Source organism: Poecilia reticulata, chromosome 5 (genome assembly GCF_904066995.2).
Source record: "Poecilia reticulata chromosome 5, P_reticulata-male-v2, whole genome shotgun sequence".
Taxonomy (NCBI): domain Eukaryota; kingdom Metazoa; phylum Chordata; class Actinopteri; order Cyprinodontiformes; family Poeciliidae; genus Poecilia; species Poecilia reticulata.
This window is the reverse complement of record NC_088834.1, coordinates 11,482,348-11,502,662: the sequence shown is the minus strand read 5'-3', so window position 1 is coordinate 11,502,662 and position 20,315 is coordinate 11,482,348. Positions and strand designations below refer to the sequence as shown.

The 20,315-nt window shown below is 36.4% G+C and overlaps 1 protein-coding gene across 17 annotated transcripts in view; it reads right to left on the bottom strand.

The window, feature by feature from the left end:
- atp2b2 (ATPase plasma membrane Ca2+ transporting 2) overlaps positions 1 to 20,315 on the bottom strand; it is a 121,307-nt gene that overhangs the window by 18,789 nt on the left and 82,203 nt on the right. For 12 of the 17 annotated variants that reach the window (XM_008408526.3, XM_008408527.3, XM_008408529.3 and 9 more), the window contains exons 6-12: positions 20,181 to 20,306; positions 19,790 to 19,822; positions 18,221 to 18,313; positions 14,620 to 14,661; positions 9,506 to 9,670; positions 6,920 to 7,134; positions 6,231 to 6,473 (exon numbers count right to left, since the gene is read on the bottom strand). In XM_008408526.3, coding sequence (XP_008406748.1) covers positions 6,231 to 6,473; positions 6,920 to 7,134; positions 9,506 to 9,670; positions 14,620 to 14,661; positions 18,221 to 18,313; positions 19,790 to 19,822; positions 20,181 to 20,306 — 917 coding nt within the window. The remainder of the gene's footprint in view (positions 1 to 6,230; positions 6,474 to 6,919; positions 7,135 to 9,505; positions 9,671 to 14,619; positions 14,662 to 18,220; positions 18,314 to 19,789; positions 19,823 to 20,180; positions 20,307 to 20,315) is intronic. The other 5 variants (XM_008408537.3, XM_081607016.1, XM_008408532.3 and 2 more) reach the window with 4 other exon arrangements.

The window sequence follows — 20,315 nt, the reverse complement described above, 5'->3', positions numbered from 1 at the left end:
TTAAAACATTCTCTCTCATTTCATTTCACACATGTCCTCCAATCTTTTCTGCTTTGCTCTGTATGTTTTGTTTTTTTCCCCCCAACATTCCTTTATTAGCATTTCCTGAGCCTTACTCTATTTGGAATCTGTCTGGGTCCAAATAAATGCAGCTGTGACAGAAAACTAAACGTATTATCAATATTTCAGACAAACTTGAGCTTTAGTGACACTGATGCTCACACGTCTGGCCTCACAAGACACACTGATGAGCATGCAATTCACTCTGCCGCTTTTCATAACACTTCTACACACAATCACACGTTCTGAAGCTGATTTAAATCACAGCCTTACTGTTCCTTGTCAACACAAATAAGTAGGCAAGTTTAGACGGAATTCATATTTTAAATGGTTTTTATTTATATTATTAACGCAGTGTGCACTGTGATGTTTCTATTTTAATTTATTTCACTGCAAAAAATGTAAAAAAAAAAGTTCAGTTTCATTCATTTTTCTACTTTTACTATTTAAAATCGTAGGTGGCATATTTAGTGAACATTTCAAACCACCTTCAGCTTATGTCACTAAGTAAAACTATGAAAAAACAACAAAAATACCCTCAGTTTTTTTAAGATGTAGGAATACTTTAGCAAGACCTCGTTGAAAACACAGCAAGTTAAACATCAGTGAGGCAGCCGCAGTTTTTACATTTCTTCAGCTGAGAACCTGCATGTACAACCGAGGAGTTGCAAAGTCCTCTAAAATCACATTAATCATTGAAACCTAAACACCAAACACGTCAACTAATTTAATGTATCTGGTTATTTTATTTGGCTACGTGTCATAAACACAGACAAGAAAATAAATATTTTATACTGAGTTTGTGTTAAATAACAGAATTAATGCCTCTTCCTAATGACCAGTGATTACATCACGAAGGCACTGCCTGTCATTGGATAATGACAGGATGGAATAAATGGCCTCATCAGCATTGTCTGGTGGGGTTTCGAGGAATCAGCTCTCTGCTGAAACATCCAGTTAAACAACTAAGCCACAAATAGCCACATAGTCTATCTTGAAGCTTTAAACGAGCTACAGAAATATAGTTGATACACATACAGAGGATATAGACATCGCCGCGTGACGACTGAGGAAAGAGAAACATATTCAAATAGCGATAGTAAGTACGGGACACAAATAAACACTGCTTTAGGTTTCCAAAGACCTCGTTGAGATTTTTTTTTCTTTATGCTAGTTTTACGCACGAGGATAATAGCTGGCAGGAAACGCCAAGCGTTGGCATGACAGAGCTACTGCTGGCATGTCCTGGCCTGGATGTGGCTTAGGACCAGCTGCCCTCTCCCTGGTCCTCGGGTGATCCTGCAGGCAAGGACATATGCCAGAGGGAGAGCTGGCAACTTTACTTCCTATTCCACCCAGGGCTCTCCTTAATCCATACTTCATGTTCCTTCCTTCTCTCTTGTCATTTTCTTCACACACCACCAGGCGATTTACTGCCTTACCGTACATTTCCTCCTCTTTCTCATTCTTTCACATCTCATTCCTCTTCTCTTGCTTTGGGTGACTTTATCCTCAACCGTATCAATTTCCCCTGTCTTACAAGGTCCCCCAATCCCTTCCTCCACTTCTATCTTGGTTGCGTATTGCATGAAGGACCAGAATACACTGTAGCTTTCCATACAGTTAGACCAGCCAACCAGGCTAAAGCCTTGGGCATGCTGGGAGCACAAATAAAGCCTAACAGTCTATTATAAGAATGCTTGTCATGCGACTGCAGTTTCTCTCTTTTCTACTGTTTTTCTTTATCTAAATCTCATTGTGCTTCCCAATGCATCATCACGTTAGTCTTTTTCAAGGCATTTCTATATCCATTTATTACAATTTATTTTATGTGTCTAAACATTACTCACTCTACAACTAAAATACTAAACTTCGACAATTTCTGGTAAGAAAAAAAACCTATATCGACACTCAGTACATTAGTATTTCCAAATGTCTGACTCTGTACTCTATCACTAATAACAAAATTAAAGTTACTAAAGAAAATATTCATACTATGCTGCAGTCTGTCTGAACATCCTTTGTTTGATGACATCACGACTCCACAAAATGGAAATTCTGCAGACGTTTAACTAAATCACCTACCAGCCTTCATGCTGAAATTGGATAAATTTTTGCTATCATGTTGCAAAGTCTAACACTGCATACTTACACTGCTCTGTGATGACTAATTGGTGATAGTTACCAAGGTCAATGAATGTGGATCAATTGTAGCAAGAAAATTAAGATGTAGAAAAAGTGAGAGAAAGTCCATTAAAGTTATGCTGCTATTGAAACTGGAGCTTCACGGTGGTGCAGATGGTAGAATTGTTGCAGGAAAGTCATGCGTTATCAGTGCGCATGTTCTCTCTGGGTTCTCCAGGTTCCTCTCACAGTCAGAAACATCAAAGTTAGGATAATTAATCTCTAAATTGTCCTTAGGTATGTATGGTATTGTTGCCTGTTTCTTTTGTTTTGCTTTATTTGTCCCATGACTCCCTATGTTGCCTTGTGATGAACTAGCAATCTGTCCCCACCTTTCACCCTCATCGGGTGAAAGGTGCTTCACTCCTGTGGCTCCCACTACATTTTATAGTCAAATTTAGGCTTTTATTATTGATCTTTAAAGTTTTACATGGCCTTGCATCCTCATACTAATGTGGCCTACTTAGAAGTTACACTGCAGTCAACCAACCAGTTTCTCTTAACTGCTCCAAGATCTGAGATGCATTACAGAGGTGATCAAGCGTTTGCAATGCTTTCACCAAAACTCTGACCATGCTGCAACCCAATATGAAAAGGACTGAGAGTATTGAATCTTTTATATCAATGTGTACTATTTACTTTTTTTTATGGGCTTTTAACATTTGTTTTAATGACATATGCTACAGTACTAATAGCCAAACAAGAAGCTGGAGCCTATTTTAATTACAAACTTTAACTGTTTGAAGAAAGACCATATCACTTGTTTTATAATAGTTCTACTTCTATCTACATGGCACAACGTTTTATTATTATTATTATTATTATTATTATATTATTATTATTTTTTTACAAAACACTAAGCTATTCCTTCATAAAAACAACACAATGGGAATGCATGGGAAGCATTTCCTCCTCTCTCACCAAAAAAATGACCCGAGCAGGTGGTTAAATCTACGTGAAACTGAGCTCGGAGGACATTCACACAGCCGTGCTAAACATACCACTGTGCTGCAGGAACACACACCTGTGGTCTGAGTGCTTACAGCAGAGATATGACAGATGTGTGTATGAGTGATCGGTCCATATCGCTGCAAAATGCACTCTGTTTTCCACAAACTATTTTAATGTCAATAAAATGGTTCCTAACCACTGGCTGTGATGTGCTGCTATGTGAAATTAACTGATTCCACTGAAAGCTGTTCATATTTGTGTACTGTGAATTAATGAAATACTGTGGGGAAATGTGCGTTCCTGCAGTGACTGTGGAGTGTGACCACCTATTCAAATTGCATAGATAAGGGTAAACTTTAAAATAAACATTATCCGTTACAAAATGTTACCGTGACTACAATATTTTGTGATTGTGAAGCTCTTTTATTGTGTAAATTTTTCCTCAGACAACAAGGCCTTCTCCGGTTATTACTGCACCCTGCATGTGCTGATTGAAGGGACAGTGATATAGGAGGAGTTGTATTATGATGCCATAGAGCACTAGAGGCATTGATATGGTATCAAAGCCTGCCTCTTTTGCCTTTGTGCCTTTATGTGGTGGCCATCAAAGGCTCCCATAGCCATTCTTGCATCCCACAGGACTGGCCTCTTATATAAGAACACACCAGCAAGCATACTGCAGAGCTGGAGTGGCACTGAGGGAGTGGAGGCGGCTGAGGGAGGGAAAGAGGAACAACCGGCATATTACTCAGAAATCTCTCTTCTGAATCTTACTTTTTGTCTGTTTGCCCCCTAATTAATCTGTCATTCCCCATCATACTTTTCTTTTGTTCCTGTGCTTCTCTATACTTTAAGTAAAGTAATATGATGAATCCTAAAGGACAGAGTGATAGTTGCCTACTACTGTCAATTCCTGGCAGTAATTTCTTCAAAAACAAACAGATGTAGCATACTCCTGGAAATAATTATGCAGGCCATTTTTGTTTTTTTATGTTGCTTTGTCATGTCAATGTGAAAATGCAAAACTAATGAAATACAAAGAATAAAGGCAGTATTTTATGAAATTATTATTAGAACAAAATTATCTCCCTCAACGTCAAAGGCAATTTAGCAGACATTGCTGTGATAGGATTGAAGAAATAAAGGCAGTTTTGGGCTCCAATACCACTGACTTAAAATATTTGTCTGACTCAGATTTAACTCACAAGTCATTTATATTTGTTACTTTTGTAATTCTGTACAGGGCAGGAAAAACCCTTAAACCCCCCCCACTAAATGCGAAGCAGCAAAGTAACAAAACTTAACCGGCTGTCCACTTTGATTATAATAATAATGAAATACAGGTAACAAAATAGCAATAACATTCCTGGTAGTTTATTATAACTCAATGTTTCATATATGAGACGTTTTGGGTAATTTCTGTTTCACAGCATCGCTCTGCTCTGGGACCTCTCCACACTTCCATGCGTAGCTGTGTAATGCCTGAGGGAGGATAGATGTCAGCAAAGACCTCTTAGTGTACAGATCAGAGCTACTTCTATGATAGACATGAAATTGATTAGGCCTGACAAAGTTTAGGGATCGAACTGGAGGGCGAGGGCAAGGAAGCTAGCTAAAGAAGCTGCATATGCAGGCAATTTATTATACGGCCTTGCAAGTTGATTCCACTAACTCTCACAGACAAAGAGCTAATTGATCAGCTTCTGGGCACTAATGCTAAAATCAGACTCACATAAAAGCTAAGCTTGACTGCTTATGGTTTAAGTTGGATTAATAATGTCTGTAACAAAGACTCTTCCTATAGGTGGACATCGCTAACTCCATGGGTTTTAAGGTCACCCTAAGGTTGTCCTTTACTTTGTTAAAGGTAAGCTTTTTCAAGAATGAAGAGAATAAAATAAAACCCTTTTCAGTATCTAAATGTGCAGCGCTGCAATCTAGCGAAAAAGGTCTGATGTAATGCTGAAAAGGCTTCGTAAAGAATCATGTATGAGTCTAAGGGAACCACAATCATACAATTATTCAGTATTTTCAACTATTCTGTACACAAAGTATTTAATTTGACTCTCATTTTCTTATTTAAAGAATATTTGTTGACAGCATCTCATTACAAGTGACTCACTACAAACTGTTGATACCAAACTACAGACAATATTTTTCATTCAATGATTCTGCGCTCAAACAATTGGTGATCTGTCAATCTGTTATTTTAAATGTGAAACATAATATAAAGATTATAGAATAAGATCACAGAACAATTCAACTGATTTTGTGCTTTTTTTTTATTCATGTACTTGGCGTGAATCTATGCGCTTCGATGCCCTGTAACTTTGCTGCTGCTACACCTGAATTTCCTCACTGTGGGACAATAAAGGATATTTCTATTTTATTCTTTTTATGCTACTTTATTTCAGCTTTGACAGTCAAAATATTTCAGATTCTGAACAGAACAAATCCCTTAAAGCAAAAACAGCCTTTCCTTCAGCTAACTGTGAGAGCTGTCTGACTGTCTGATAAATCTTTGCTCACCAAGTCTTTGTTTTGAGTACTTGGTAGACATTGAACCACATAAGAGTTTTAATCATCACCTTAATTGTTTAACATTGTTGTGATTATTTAGAGTTATTCTTCAGAGTTTGTTTCTTACATGCAGGTCCAGTGAGCTTAAACAAAATCTCTGCCTACTGCTCTCACTGTAAACAAGAGACCATCTCCAGCACTTAGACAGATTGGATTCAATTACAGTCTGCTACGCTCTGAATATCAGATAAGACAAAATTACACAACTGTTCTCAAGGTGACAAGTTGAGTGAATGCCTGGTGAATCTAAAGCAGCAGCCAAGGACAATGACTGCATACTTTTCCAAGATGAGAACACTGCAGACCTGGTCTCGTTATGAGGTCTCAGAGCTGAGACTCAAGCACTTTTCCCAGGACATTCAATTCTTACACATCAATGTTATCATGTAACAAATATTTAAATTATGGGCCAACCTGATAACTGGGTAACAGAAACTATCAATATATAAGCTTACCAGTATCTTTGTGGTGTAGGCGCTGTTGATAGAAATGGCATTGATCAGCAAATCCAGGGATTTGGGTGGGATTACACCAGGGTCTGGAATTTCTTTGTAGTGCACATCTCCTACATAACACTGCACGGCTGTCATGCGGTTGGTGGTTAGCGTGCCTGTCTTGTCGGAGCAGATGGCGGTTGCATTGCCCATTGTTTCACAAGCATCCAGGTGACGCACAAGGTTGTTGTCTTTCATCATTTTCTGTTGGCAGGATAAATAGACACATCTCAAAACAGTTGAAAACACAAACCAAATTGTTGCTTAAAATAACCCATCTGGCACATGCACCACTTGATATTCATTGGTGACAGCTGTAAGATGATCACGTCTGCATTTCAATGTATATTCAGACACGTAATTGGACAGTAAAAAAAAAAAAAAAGAAAGAAAAAAAAATCATCACAATATTTAAAGTGTTTTGATGCTGTAAATTGGTGTTTCGGTATCAGAACGCAAAAAAATTAACATGCTGAAATTTCCACACATAGAAATAATTATGGGACATGTATACACTTTATAACAAGATAATTAAAATTTGTATAACCAAAAACAAAAATTCACACTGTCTGAACTGCAAATTATTTTTACAGTCAAGAGCAGGACTATCAACTAATTGCATGCCGTACTCTGTGTTTGTTTTTCCTTACCTTGACTGAGTAAGCTAAGGATATGGTCACAGCCAGTGGGAGACCCTCTGGCACAGCCACCACCAACACAGTCACACCGATGATGAAAAACTTCACAAAGTACTGGATGTAGATGGGAGTACACTCTGTCATCCAAGGACGCTTCTCCATCACAAAGTTGTTGATGGCAAAATACAGGACCAAGATGATTACAGTAATGGCTGACATGAGCAAACCTGGAAGACATGAAGAAGGAGTCCCGTGAGAAAAGGCATAATAAAAACATAGAAGATTGTAAAGCCCCTTGACTAATAATCCAGGTGATGAGGCTGGTTGTTTCTGTGCAATTAATTGTAAGGAAAACTCTTTATAACTATGGAAGTTGATGCCTTTGTGTTTGCACTGGTTGAAACCTTGGGTCATTGTAACATCTGTTCACATTATGCCACATTGCATCATAAGAAATCCAGATTAGGTCTCTATCAACTTCTGTGGAGCATTAGTAATGAAGTCTAATACGTAAATCTTTAGTGTCTGGCAACCTTCAATGATTGTTTTAATTGAATGTTAGCTCTGGATGCTCAGCTCTGCTGAGATAATCCTGTTCTGCAACCACCTCTTTTTCAATAATTTAAATAAAATTACTTCCTAACAATGTCACAAAGTACTAAAGAGGCCAGATATTAAACCATCCATTCTTTTGTGTTTGAACAGGGACGAACTTAAAAGGTGCAGGAGAGTAACTCTCATTTGTGCCAATAATTTATGGTAAAATATGTTAAAAGGAATCATTTTCTTATTGCTGGTCTGGACATGCACCAAATTACAACCATAAGGTGTCCAATTCCATCTGGGTACCATCAGATTTTTACATCCTTTTTGTTGCAATGACCAATTAATGAGGAGAACTTTGGTGATTCCAGTAAATCTAGATCTTCTCACTGGTTTAAATGTAAGAGATCCCTGCAGCCTGTTTTGATAAGAAAATAATCAGCCGTGGACTTATGTAATTCTGCAGCTCAGGCCACAACAATGTGTCCCATTGTTGGTGTGTGGTAACTGTAGTAACAAAGTATTCAAAGTATTTGTCCCCTTATCGATTTCCTTATGCTTTGTTTTGTTTCAACACTTAAAACCATTGTAAACAATTTCAATACCAGAAAAATATGACTCTAAGAAAAACAAAGTGAGAGGGAAAAATATATCTAAACAAGACTGAACCCATGTGGAAAAGGTAATTGCCATCTAATAATAAAAACTGAGTTGCGCAACATTTGGTGGCAACAACCACCTTAAGATGTTTGCACGAATTGACAATCAGTCTTTCACATCACTGCTTAGGAATTTTATCCAATTCTTTGCACAATTGTTTTAACTGAGCAATAGTGGAAGGAAGAAAAGCAGTGCTGTGCTCTTAATTGGCTGGCTAACAGCCATGTACATGAGTGAATTCTTTACAATCTCTTCATTCAGTCCAAAGAAATGCTGACGGACAATAATCATTCTCAGTCTACTCCTGTATTTGTATTCATAAAGAAAACAGTTTAAGATCCTGCTCTAAATACATTATTGACCCAGGTGACTGAGTGGCAATAATACAGTGGACTAAACTTATTATAAAGTCTCTAAATATAAAGATACCAAACAAAAAAAAGTTTTTTTCACCTAAATATCAACAAAATGCTCATCTCATCTCACATGACAGGAGAAATTACAGTAAATGGCAGAAGACCAATCATCAGGAGGCAGCTGCTTAATCGGCTGCTCAGTCAGCTCAGCCTCACTGGTTTTGTGGCATATATGTCCTGATGTCTCCAGAAAACAGCACCACCCTCTGAATCATTCCTTGTAGGTCTTTACATAAATTCTTGCAGCATTCTGAAGCTGGTTTTTTTTGTTTTATGTTACTTTCCGGTCAAAAAACAAAAGGTTAAAATAACTTCAAAGTGGTGAGGTAAGGCTGATATGTCCAGATATTCAGTAGAAACCCTGTATGAGGCAAAAGCATAATTTCTATGCTAATCCATTCATGGTATTTCATTGTGCTGACACCATGTCCCCATTCTATCAGTCAGGCAAACACTAATATCACAAGATATTCTAAAAGCAAGCCCTACTTTAAGGAACTCTCTAAAAAAAATTAAATAAATCGTGACATTTTTTTGGGACATTGTTCAGCTATAATCCTACTGCGTTGCTGCTTCAAAGACATCCCCACACCAAGTCAGAAACATTAGGAATACTCGCAGTTGTAAACTTTTACTTGGCATCAACATCTCCACATCACTGCTTAAATTACACAAAAAAACAACAGATGAGAATAAATGAATATCAAACTTAGAACAGTCACAATCACTGTTAAAAATCAAGTCCCTCAAGGGCAGCTCTCTCAAAAAAGTATCAAACCGTCTTTCAGAGTTCAATAATGTAGACACTTCAGTCTTCTTCTGCAAAGCCTTAATTCCTTCAAGCAACTGCAAACTACACCCATTTTGTACAACGTATTTGCTTGACAGACAGGATGATGGTTCTGCACCTTGTTGTCACTGATTTTCTGCCTGAATGACTGATGGATATGTCTGTATGTCTGGGTGCAATTTGCTGTACCTGCTTTGCCGATCTGGACAGCTAGTTTGGTCAGCTTCCCCTGGAGCACAGACTTCTCTTTCTTTGGAGCTGACACCTTTTTCCGCTCCTTCTCGTCGGCCTCCCCGCCTTCAGCACTCTTCAGAGGTTGCATTTCCATGGCAGCTGCTCCATCCGGCTTCTTCACTGTAAACAGCGTAAGGAAAAAAAAAAAAAAAAGAAATCCATTGTTAGTGACTGAATGAAGAAAAATGACACGATTAGAAGGATTTACACTTAAGTGCGATACTTTCTCTGGAACAGTCAGTACCGACATGAAATTTGTAATTCAAACCATCAAAAAATAGAAGAGTCCAAGACAGGAGTGTAAAATCCACACAGCATCTAGAGGCTTGTTAAATAGTGAAGGAGGATCATTTAAAAGTACATATTTTACATAATTAATAATTTGCACAGAAAGATGTGTTTTACACAGAAATGCCAATTAACCCAAAAATAATAAGTTAAACAGGAACACACTCAGAAAAAAAAACAAACAAAAAAAACAAAACAAATATGGTTATGGTTTTAATTGCAACAGAACTTGTATTTATTTATGTTTTCTTCTTGCCGTGTCCATTTCTGCAAGTCATTATTTTTTTTTCTCTTTTTTTGATTGCTACTAAATCTATTCATGCCCTCAGGACTTTATCAGATTTTCTAACATTACCCCCCACACACTTCGGGGTCTTTTAGTGGTCCGTCTTATTTATGTAAAAGGCCAACATAACATAGTGCACAACTGAGAAGTGGAAAAATACTTAAACATGGTTTTCAACATTACAAATAAACCTCTCAAATGTGTGGAGTGCAATTGAATTCAACCACAACGAGTTTATAATATTTACATCTACATTTCGGTGCAATTCCAACTTAGCTAGCTGTGGAATAGCTACATTTTATTGCCTTTTCTTCTTTGCAGACTAGTTCGAGCTCAAACTGAATGGAGAATGCCAATGAATATGAAGAGGAATTTTCAAGTAGTTTAGCACCTTCTTCCATGTCTTTGCTGACTTGTGGCATCCAGCAAACAGGCTTTCTTCTGCCACTTTCTTCAGGACAGATTGTTGTAGTTGATGGCTGTTATTCTGTCAAGAGCTTCTTCTACCAGAGATGTGGATCTTTACAGCTTCTCCAGGGGGCTCTTGGCTGCTTCTTTAATTAATGCCATCCTTGCCCAGGATGTCTGTTTTGTTGGATAGCAATACCTCATTAGGTTTGCAGCTGTCTTCTATTTTCCGTTTTTAAATGATTGACTAAATGATCTGTGAGATTTTCAAAGTTTTGGATTTCCATAACCTTAACAGGCTTTAAACTTCTCCACACATTCCTTGGTGTTTGTAATGCTGTTTGTCCACCAACATTTTCTAACAAATCTCTGAGACCTTCAAAGAACAAATGTGTTGATCTATCACATATATATATGATACTGATACATTATTGTAGCTTGACAAAATTCACATGGTCATCTTCTACACTGCCAATATTCAGTCTGTCCTGTGCACAATCATCACCGTTTGGTTCGTCTCATCCACAGAACAGGGAAGTCCAGACTGCAAACAACAATTATGTCTGCAGAGAAGACATAATTGGACCTATCCTCCATCCAGGACACTCACAGGTCAGGAAAAGGGCAGCTGACAGCTCTGCAGACCCCACATGTCCCAGGCACAAACTATTTAAACTTTTACCTTCAGGTGAGTGCTACAGAGAACCAAGCAACCAAGGAGATAGTTTCTCTCCGCAGGCTGCCTTTCTGATGAATAAACTGAATACTTTGCAGCCACAGTAGTTAGCTTTCCCGATGTAAGCATAGTGTACTATGACAAACTGCCTCTTTTTAAACTTTTTATATTAAAAATACTGCTCTTTTCATATATATATATATATATATATATATATATATATATATATATATATTCATACTTAATGTCTGTACGTTGAGACCGTATGAATACCAAAGTCAAATTGCTTGTTTGTGCACACAATCTTGGCCAATAAAGCAGATTTTGATTTGAAAAGGTTCAAGGAAACTTAATTCTGTTGGAAACCACTTCAATATAAATAATACAAAAAATATGTCTTTGACTTAGGTCTTTGACCACAAGACACACATGTCTCAATGTGACAATGGCTTTTACAAATCAGGTCATTACATCTACAGAAATGAAATCATTTTCCACAGCAATATCATCACTGACCTATTTGCAGAATTGCACTTGTTGGTAGAGATGTTTAGAAGATTCTCTTTTCAAATAGTATAGGAATATCATCACCTGCTTTAATAAATTGAAGCTTTTTAAAAAAGGGAATATGCTGGAAACCAATAGCCATAGAAAAAAATTTCCAGTCCATCGTGGCATCAAAAACTATCTTCTGAAACACATGATGATACATGTACAAACCCATTCAACAAATTAGAATAATCCTGAAAAGTCCATTTACTTTAGGAGCTTTATCACCAGAAACCTTCTATAGATTAACTACACACAGATGGATGTTTAAAAGCATTTATTAGTTAGCTTTGATGATTTTCCACTTACAGGTAATAAAAACATTACATTTAAAATTGGAATATGACATCAGACCAAAAAAAAAAAACCCAAACTATTTTTAAAAACATAAATATGGGCTTAGTGAAACATATGTTTCATACCTGTTTAAAAGTTATTTTCAAAATGGTACAAAAGGGTCTCATCTTAACATCATAAAATAGAACTGCTATTCTGATTTACTGAATATGACTGTGCATTACAAGCGCAATATATCACCTCTGCTGTCAGCTAAAAAGGAATTGATTTTCTGTCAACTTTAAGCCATATAAAATATTTAATGGTGTGGCAAGGATGAGGTACTCTGTGAAAAAGAAATTATGAATGATAAAAAAATATTGCTCTGATAGTAAAAGGTGGAGACGAAGTAACAGACTTCTGCTGTTACCCTGTTTTCATCTCCGTTTTCCTCTGACACACACATCCTCTCCTTCTCTGTTAATGCACTCTATTACCAAGAATCATTACAGCTTAATTCTTCTACCACAATGAGGCATGCATCGATGGTCATAAAAACACAAATTTAATGTGGCACATTTGCCTCAGTCAGTGGTTGTGCATTTTATTTTTCTGCATACGTGATTCTCTTTGTCTAACTTTGATTAAGCAAATGACAGACTGCCTAAACCTGTAAGAATATACTATAACACACTTGTATTTCCAGGTTGAACATACTGAAGCTACTAGTAGTGCTGGAGTGGTACTTTTTAAAGATGCTGTATAATTGAAACCAGATATGCGCAGAGACTGTGTAAAAGGATGCACAGCATTTTCTCCACACTGTATGATATTAAATCAGACTAAACTTTTCCCCTTTTAGGTAAGGATTCTCACATTTTTATTGCTACTGGAGAAGACTGATTCTTTTTTTTTTGTTTTAAACATGGACTATATTTGTTTTAAACCAATTTTTAACTAACGTGGCTTTATGCTTAGGGCAGTGGTTCAATACCTTTTTTAAAAAGGTGAAATACCTTCAGGTATATGGAAATTTCACCCAATTATAAACCTGACTGATTATTACTTTTCCATGATGTTACACAAGGAAGCGGTGCATTTGAAATGCTGCTTTATACCATAATTTCCGGGCTATTGAGAGCACCCGAAAATAAGCTGCATAAATTAACTTTAAAAGAAAAATAAATACATAAATCAAACTCCTGTAGGTCACACTTGTTTATAAACCCCAGTTATCTACATAAAGAGGTTTCATTGAAATATGTACTGTATTTTTTTTTCCCAAACAGTACCTGCAACATAAAATAGCTGATTATAAAACTATTTGATCGTAATCTTAATTTTCTTCCTGGACACTAAAACCACTGAAGTTGACTTATCTTGCATTTCCTACACACGCTTCTCTGAGCACTTCTATGGGTTGCAGCAAAGTGGTGCCGCAAGTAGCGTAAATCTGGGTGCACACACTTTTTCAGATTCTTTCATTGCCGCTCTCAATGTCACTTTTGCTCTTGAGCTTGTACTGTCCTCTTCATCATGCAGCAGTCCAGCCTTTTAAAACTACTAGGTAAAAAACTGTATTTTCACCGCATTGCAGTGTTCAAAGTGTGTGAAATAGTGCAGCTTATAGTCCAAAAATTACAGTACATGCACCAGTGAGCTTCCACAAAAGAACCTTACAAAGCCACAACATCATCATGTAGGCCTTCAGAATTGTCTAAATGCATAATAATTTTAGGCAACAACAACTTACAATGAAGCAAAAAACAAGTAAAAAAAAATCCTAATTTTTAAGCAAATACTAAACCTAGCTGACCTAAAACAGGAAAAGTTTAATCTGATTCAGAGAGACAGTGAAAAGAAATGTGTTTCTACACAGCGCAGGTAGCTAGTTTTAAATCTGTATCCAGATGACTGCATAAAAAACCCTAAATCAATGTGCATACATCTGGTTACAGGATTTAAAATATTGAGTTTTTCTCTTTCAGGGAAATATTGACCTATTTTTAATTTGATCTTACATTACAAGAAAAAATAATAAAATGGATAATTTTCCTTAATGCCAAATCAAACAATTTCAAATTATACATAAACAGATATAAAGCATTTAAAGCAGTATTTATTCCATAGAGTAGTTTGAGTGAACTTGACACAGAATTGCAAGGCGACAGGCTGCTATTCTACCAGAAAGAACAAGATGAGCTGACAACAAAATGAGAACAAGGGAACATTAGACCACAGACAACACATCAGTGACAGGCAATGAGGGAGTTAAAAGAAGGGTATTTTGTAACCTAAAGTGATTGTGGGTAATAAACCTTGGTCAAATAATGTTTCTGATATCATCTCAGAGTCTAAAACTGGGCACAACCAGTGATAGACTCCAATGTCTTCAGATTACATACTGAATTAGAACTGCCTCAGTCTATTTCTAAGAACGTGGATGAAAATAAATAAAGGACTGAAACGCAGGGATTTCCACCTGCTTTGACCCAGGGCTTACACCACACATCGTAAACGAGGACAACGTATGAGTGGAAAGAAGTAGAAGGAAGAAGGAGAGGGTTAAACATATGATTTAGTTACCTTTAATCTGGTTGCTCTCCATATTGCCATCTTGCATTTTACCTATGATGAAGACATACAGGACAACAACAACAAAAATAACCAAGACAGACAGGTCAACAAACCGTCACCACAGAGATGAAACAAACAGTGAGACAGGATAATGACTTTTAATAACATCTTTGTGACAGTCACATAAAAAAAGCTTGTGATACATAAGTGATGTTATGTAACAGTTTGCTACAGCCTCTCAGAAGTAGGTCAGTAAGAAAAAAAAAATCCAGTAAGAATAAATTATCTATCAATAAATTAGAAATGAATTAAGAACAAAAGTGTCTTTGGCTACTCAAAGGGTCAATTTGTCTAATTTGGGGGACACAAAATACTAGAATATTATTAGAATGCTATTGAATTTATTTTTATCTCAGTAATTCAAATAAAAAAGTGAAACTCATTACGTTAAAACCAGATATTCAGATGCACTATAAGAATACATATCAAATTATTTTCTTAACATCACACCAGATTTAATTGTTCCCATTTTTTCTGTCAGTTTTATTATAAACCTTTTTCCAATTAGATAGATTTTTTTTAACTCTTTCCAGAGTCAGATGTCTAAATATATTTTCTAAATATTTTTTCTTAGTATTTTACTTAAACATTTTGGGCATGCTTGGCATGTGCTTTTTGCAGTAGTTTGCTAAAATTCTGACCCATTCCTCTAGAACCGGTGTAACAGAGTGATGTAATAACCACTTTAAAAATCATAAACCTTTCCGGACTAACTTTCTATGCAATTCTAATACAATTACTTTTTGTCCTTATCCTCCTTTTTAAAAATGTATGTGTATGTTTTGGGTCATTGTCCTTTAGGAAGACCTATTTGCAGCCAAGTATTAATTTATTGGCTGATGTCTTGAGGAGATGTGGCAATATTTTCATTTAATTCTCTTTTCTAAACAACTACACCAAATGATGCTGCCATGTACTGTACTTAACAGTCAGGATCATGTCCTTAAGCAAATTCTCTCCTTTTTTATTCTTCCACCACATCACACAATGAGCCAATGTGTTTGAGATGACACCTTCACATACGTCTACAGGTGTTCCTCAAATCCTCAAATTAAGCTGTTAGAAAAACTTTTGAAGCACAACACGTCTTTCAGCTAACAGTGGCTCAATCAGGTGCTTTACGGCTGAAATACATAAAATTACATGAAGCAGAAAAGGCTTGAGTTCACTGATCAGTTATCAGTTTCATTGTGCTGCATGGAGACTAATGTTTCAACACAATCTGTGTCTTTATCACAGATTGTCACAAATGAACACAGCAACAGGGCAACTACAAACTACAACTTGTTTACAAAAACAGAGAACCGTCACCTGGGGATTGCCAAATTGTTTAGCTTTTGTTGGCTTTCAGCAAATAAAAATAATTCTGGAATCATAACTGATGTAAAAGTAGAAATCTGATTAAACGTCAAAGTTTTTAAAAAGTCTGTTTCACACCACACTAATCATAAATTGCTGGTATTTTTTTATGATTATGACTTAAAGTTACATTGTTGGACTATGTTATTTGGTTTGGTGACGGTGATCTTCATCTTGACAAAACTCAAGAGGAAGATTAGTTTTCTGGCCGACCAAGACGAATGAATCGCTTCAAGATTTCAGTGCATTTGTCCAAATAAAATCCAAAACTTAAATCAGCAAGAGAACTTTGGACTTTTGATTAGAAGACCAGTCATTTTTCTTAATCTACATAAAATGTTTCTGATGTGTCTAGTTCAGGAGTTTCTTTCCTCAAGTAATGCAACACTTGTAGCACATTTCCATTCTGCATCTACACGGGTGCCTTTTGAAAAGCTTGCACGCCTTGTAAATCTTTCCTAAATTCTCATAAATGCACTTTATGTAACAATAAGATCAAAGTCGTGGCTCTTTATGTAGTCTGCATAACTTTTTTCCTTCCGCTCAACTTTCCATTAATATGTTTGGGCACAGGACTCTGTCAACATCCATCTTCTTTAGCAACAAGCTAACATTGTATTACTCTTATTTTGGATGGTATCAATCACTTCCGAATCAAGTGGTGGGTTATAATAGTACATTTATGTAAAATATCCTTTTAATGCAATATTATAATTCGCTAAGAACCTAAACTTTGGGGTTTAATCAGCTCTAAGCCACATTCATTTAAATTAATAGACAAAATACTAAAATTACATAACTGTGTTATGGGTCTACAGAATAAGTGTTTCACCTTTTTAATTGAATTACTAAAATAATATTCTTTTGCGTGATATTCTATTTTATTGAACTGTACTTTCATATTAAATGCAGCAAAATGGAATAGTAAAAAAAAAAACCTGAGTTTTAATATAAATATTTTAAACATTATAAACAATATGAGTCAAAGTGTATATATTACATGATGTTTACGACAACCAGTAGAAAGAGCATTGCACTGAAGACAGTGAGGGGATGTACAGCACAAACATCAGTACACCATATACAAACAGCAGACAGCATGCAAAGGAAAGTTCAGAAAACACATGCAAATCACATTCAGAGGAAGGCAAACTGGAGATGTGAACACAACAAAGAGAGAAAAAGAGCCTGAAGTAAAAACCTCCCACATGATGAAGTTATGCAACAACAACTGGGGGCATTTCAGAAGCTACGTTTGGGGACACGAGTTTATTATGCCTTTGGAGTCTTCTCGACAGAAGGGAAGTTAATTACAGTTAAATTAAAAACCAGCCAACTTGTGGGTTAATTAATAAAGATGCAAAGATATGACAACTAATTTTAGTCTATAATGTTTACATGTTTTTATAGGAAGACAATCAGAGGTCTATCTACATCTATTTTACAATGTTTCTCAACGCAAATGTCGAAGAAGAGAATGCAACTGGGACTGAGTGCTAGTATACCATGGCGAACCCATTTTGGTCAAAATGTGCACATTAAGCCAGCTTCCTAGAGTAACAATAAAGCTTAAAACAAAAAAAAAAGTTGCATTTCATCCCAGGACAGGACACGGTCACCCCTCCCATCTTTACCATAAACATCTTGGAGAACCACTCCAAGAACCCAGAAAGGAGAAACATCAACGCAACACTAAATGAGAATAATGCTCCTGCATCTTATTCTGGTGAAAATAGAGGATCAGGGCTACATGACCTCCAAGTTCACCAAACAAAATGAGATGACCCTACCAAAGAACTTTGAAACTGCTTATTGCCTTGCATACTGATATCTAAATTAACGTATTTATTTGTATCTCATTATTATTATAATTTGTCAGCATTGAAGGCCTAAAATGCTTTCATTACTTGTAAAAAAATACATAGTGATGGATGGTGCAATCTGTTCCCGGTATCATACATAGAAACTGAAGGCACACGGGGACAATAACAAGAACACAACACTAATTTCTACAACTAAATCAGGCATGCATGGACAGCATGGACACAAAAAGGTCCCAAATAACTAAGGGCAGAAATCAGCAGAAGGTAGGCATCCATGATAGGAGGCAGTCGGAGAATGAAGAAGGACAGAGGACAAGTCAAAAGTCACAACAGAGAGAGGTCAGAGATCAGACATTGTGTCAACCTACCATTAATTAGGCTGGCAGTGCCAGGGGCATTAATGCCTGCAGCCCCATCCGTGGCTATAGTTGCAATGGGGTGGTTTGGGGGATGGGAGCAGTCTAGCCAGTAACAATGAAATTTCAACGTGAATGAACCAAAACACACAGATACACACACGTCCCCACAAACACGCCCAACCATGTGCACACACAAGACAGTGAACAGAAATAACATGGTTATAGCAGAATACAGAGGTTCAGCATAATATGCAGACTTAATGATTAGTGTGAAGCATAAACATTTATTTGTAAATGCATTATTTAATCTTTTTTATCCAACAGCTATGATCTCATACAATAAAACAGTGCAACAGTAAACAGACATGAAGCATGAGATCTAAATCTGTCGAAAACTATACTAAGATTAAAATATATATATATATATATAATATATATATATATAAACTGTAAAAGTTAACACTGGTTGATGTAGTAAATAATATAATTATACTGAATGTGTCCAATTAGGTTTAAATGATTACATGGTCATTTTTATTTAGGTTTTAGATAAGATAAGCTTTTTCAAACCATGTTATTCATGTAATGTCTATAAGCATCACAAATCATAATTACATTTGTTGAATAACCAACAAATAACCAGATTAAAAATTAAAATCTTCAATGTAAAGTAAATAAAGCAAGGAAAAATAGCATAGCCAACCAATAAACAGACAACGCTTTATTTGGCAATAAAGAATGAACTATAATTTCTCCTGGTAAAAAAAAAGAAAAAAGAAAAGGAATAATGGCGATTCAGTAACTAATAAGTAACTGTGCTTTTCTAAACACATTCTACTACTTATGTCAACTCTGCACTGTTGACAGAAAAATGCTGAACTAAAATATTTTTCGGTCTCAGTTTGTTTATATTGAAAGGCAACAATTAATTCACCAGTTTTAAGGCTACTGGGATCTTTCAGTCTAAAGCAACTGAACAAGGAATAAAAGCTAGAAGACTGTCTAAATTAAAATAAAATGTTGCCAATTAATTTTAATTAAACTACAAGTGAAACAAAGACACAGAATCTGTTCGTTTTCAGATCTGAGAAAATCTCCAGAGATATTAGATTTTAAATTTACTGACTACATTTAGTCTGAGAAAGCAGTAACAGTAAAAAAAAATTAAAAAAAAGCTTCAAAGCAGACAGCCTTAACGGCTTGTGTTAAACAAGAATAGAGGCGATAATGTTTAAATCTGCTTCTGCTGCCGGTACATGTTCTGTACACCTGCAAGGCTGTCACACTCATGTCATTGTTCTATAACAAAGCACTCACCAAAGAGGACCCACGTGAGCTAGTTAGTTTGATGAGTGCAAAGCTTGTTATATAGCAGCAAAGGGTTATGCACTATGAAATATGTTAACTGTTAGCACTTAAAAAGATGCAGTGTTGTGATTAAAAAATATCTCTTTTTAAGTTGGAGGAGTGGCACTCGGCTCCAGGAAAGGAGTGAATAAATCAGTGGGATTTATCGGGAATCACATGTAGGACTAACTAGGTACAACTCCCAGGGGTCAGAGAAAGGTGATACTCTACCTGTGTTCTGATGTCCATCTTCCACTGCCTCTCCTTCGAGGAAAATTTGGAACAATAAGAGAGTAAGGACAATGATGCACCTGAACCCACAGAACCTGGATACTGCATCAGTACCACCAATACTCATCTCATACAGTACGAGTACATATTCATCTGACTGCAATGCAGTGTATCACACAAATACCTCTGGTTATACCTTAGTGTCTAAAATGTATCAGATACTTAAAAAAAACACTTATATAACACAACGAGCTACACAGACTTTCCATACATAAGGTAATGAAATGACAAAAGCTGATTTGAAGGATATGCTGCAGAGTAGCACTGTTAAAAATTAAAAGCACAAACAAAGCCTCAGAATGACTAATGTTTAGGGATGTAATGATTTTACCTTTCTTCTCTTTCTTCTCCTCTTCCTCAACACCAGCCCCAAGGAGGGTAAAGATGATTCCAGTCTGCGAGTTGACACCAACTGCAGTCACCACCATACGTCCTGACCCCTCCATAACATGGGTCCCTGAAAGAA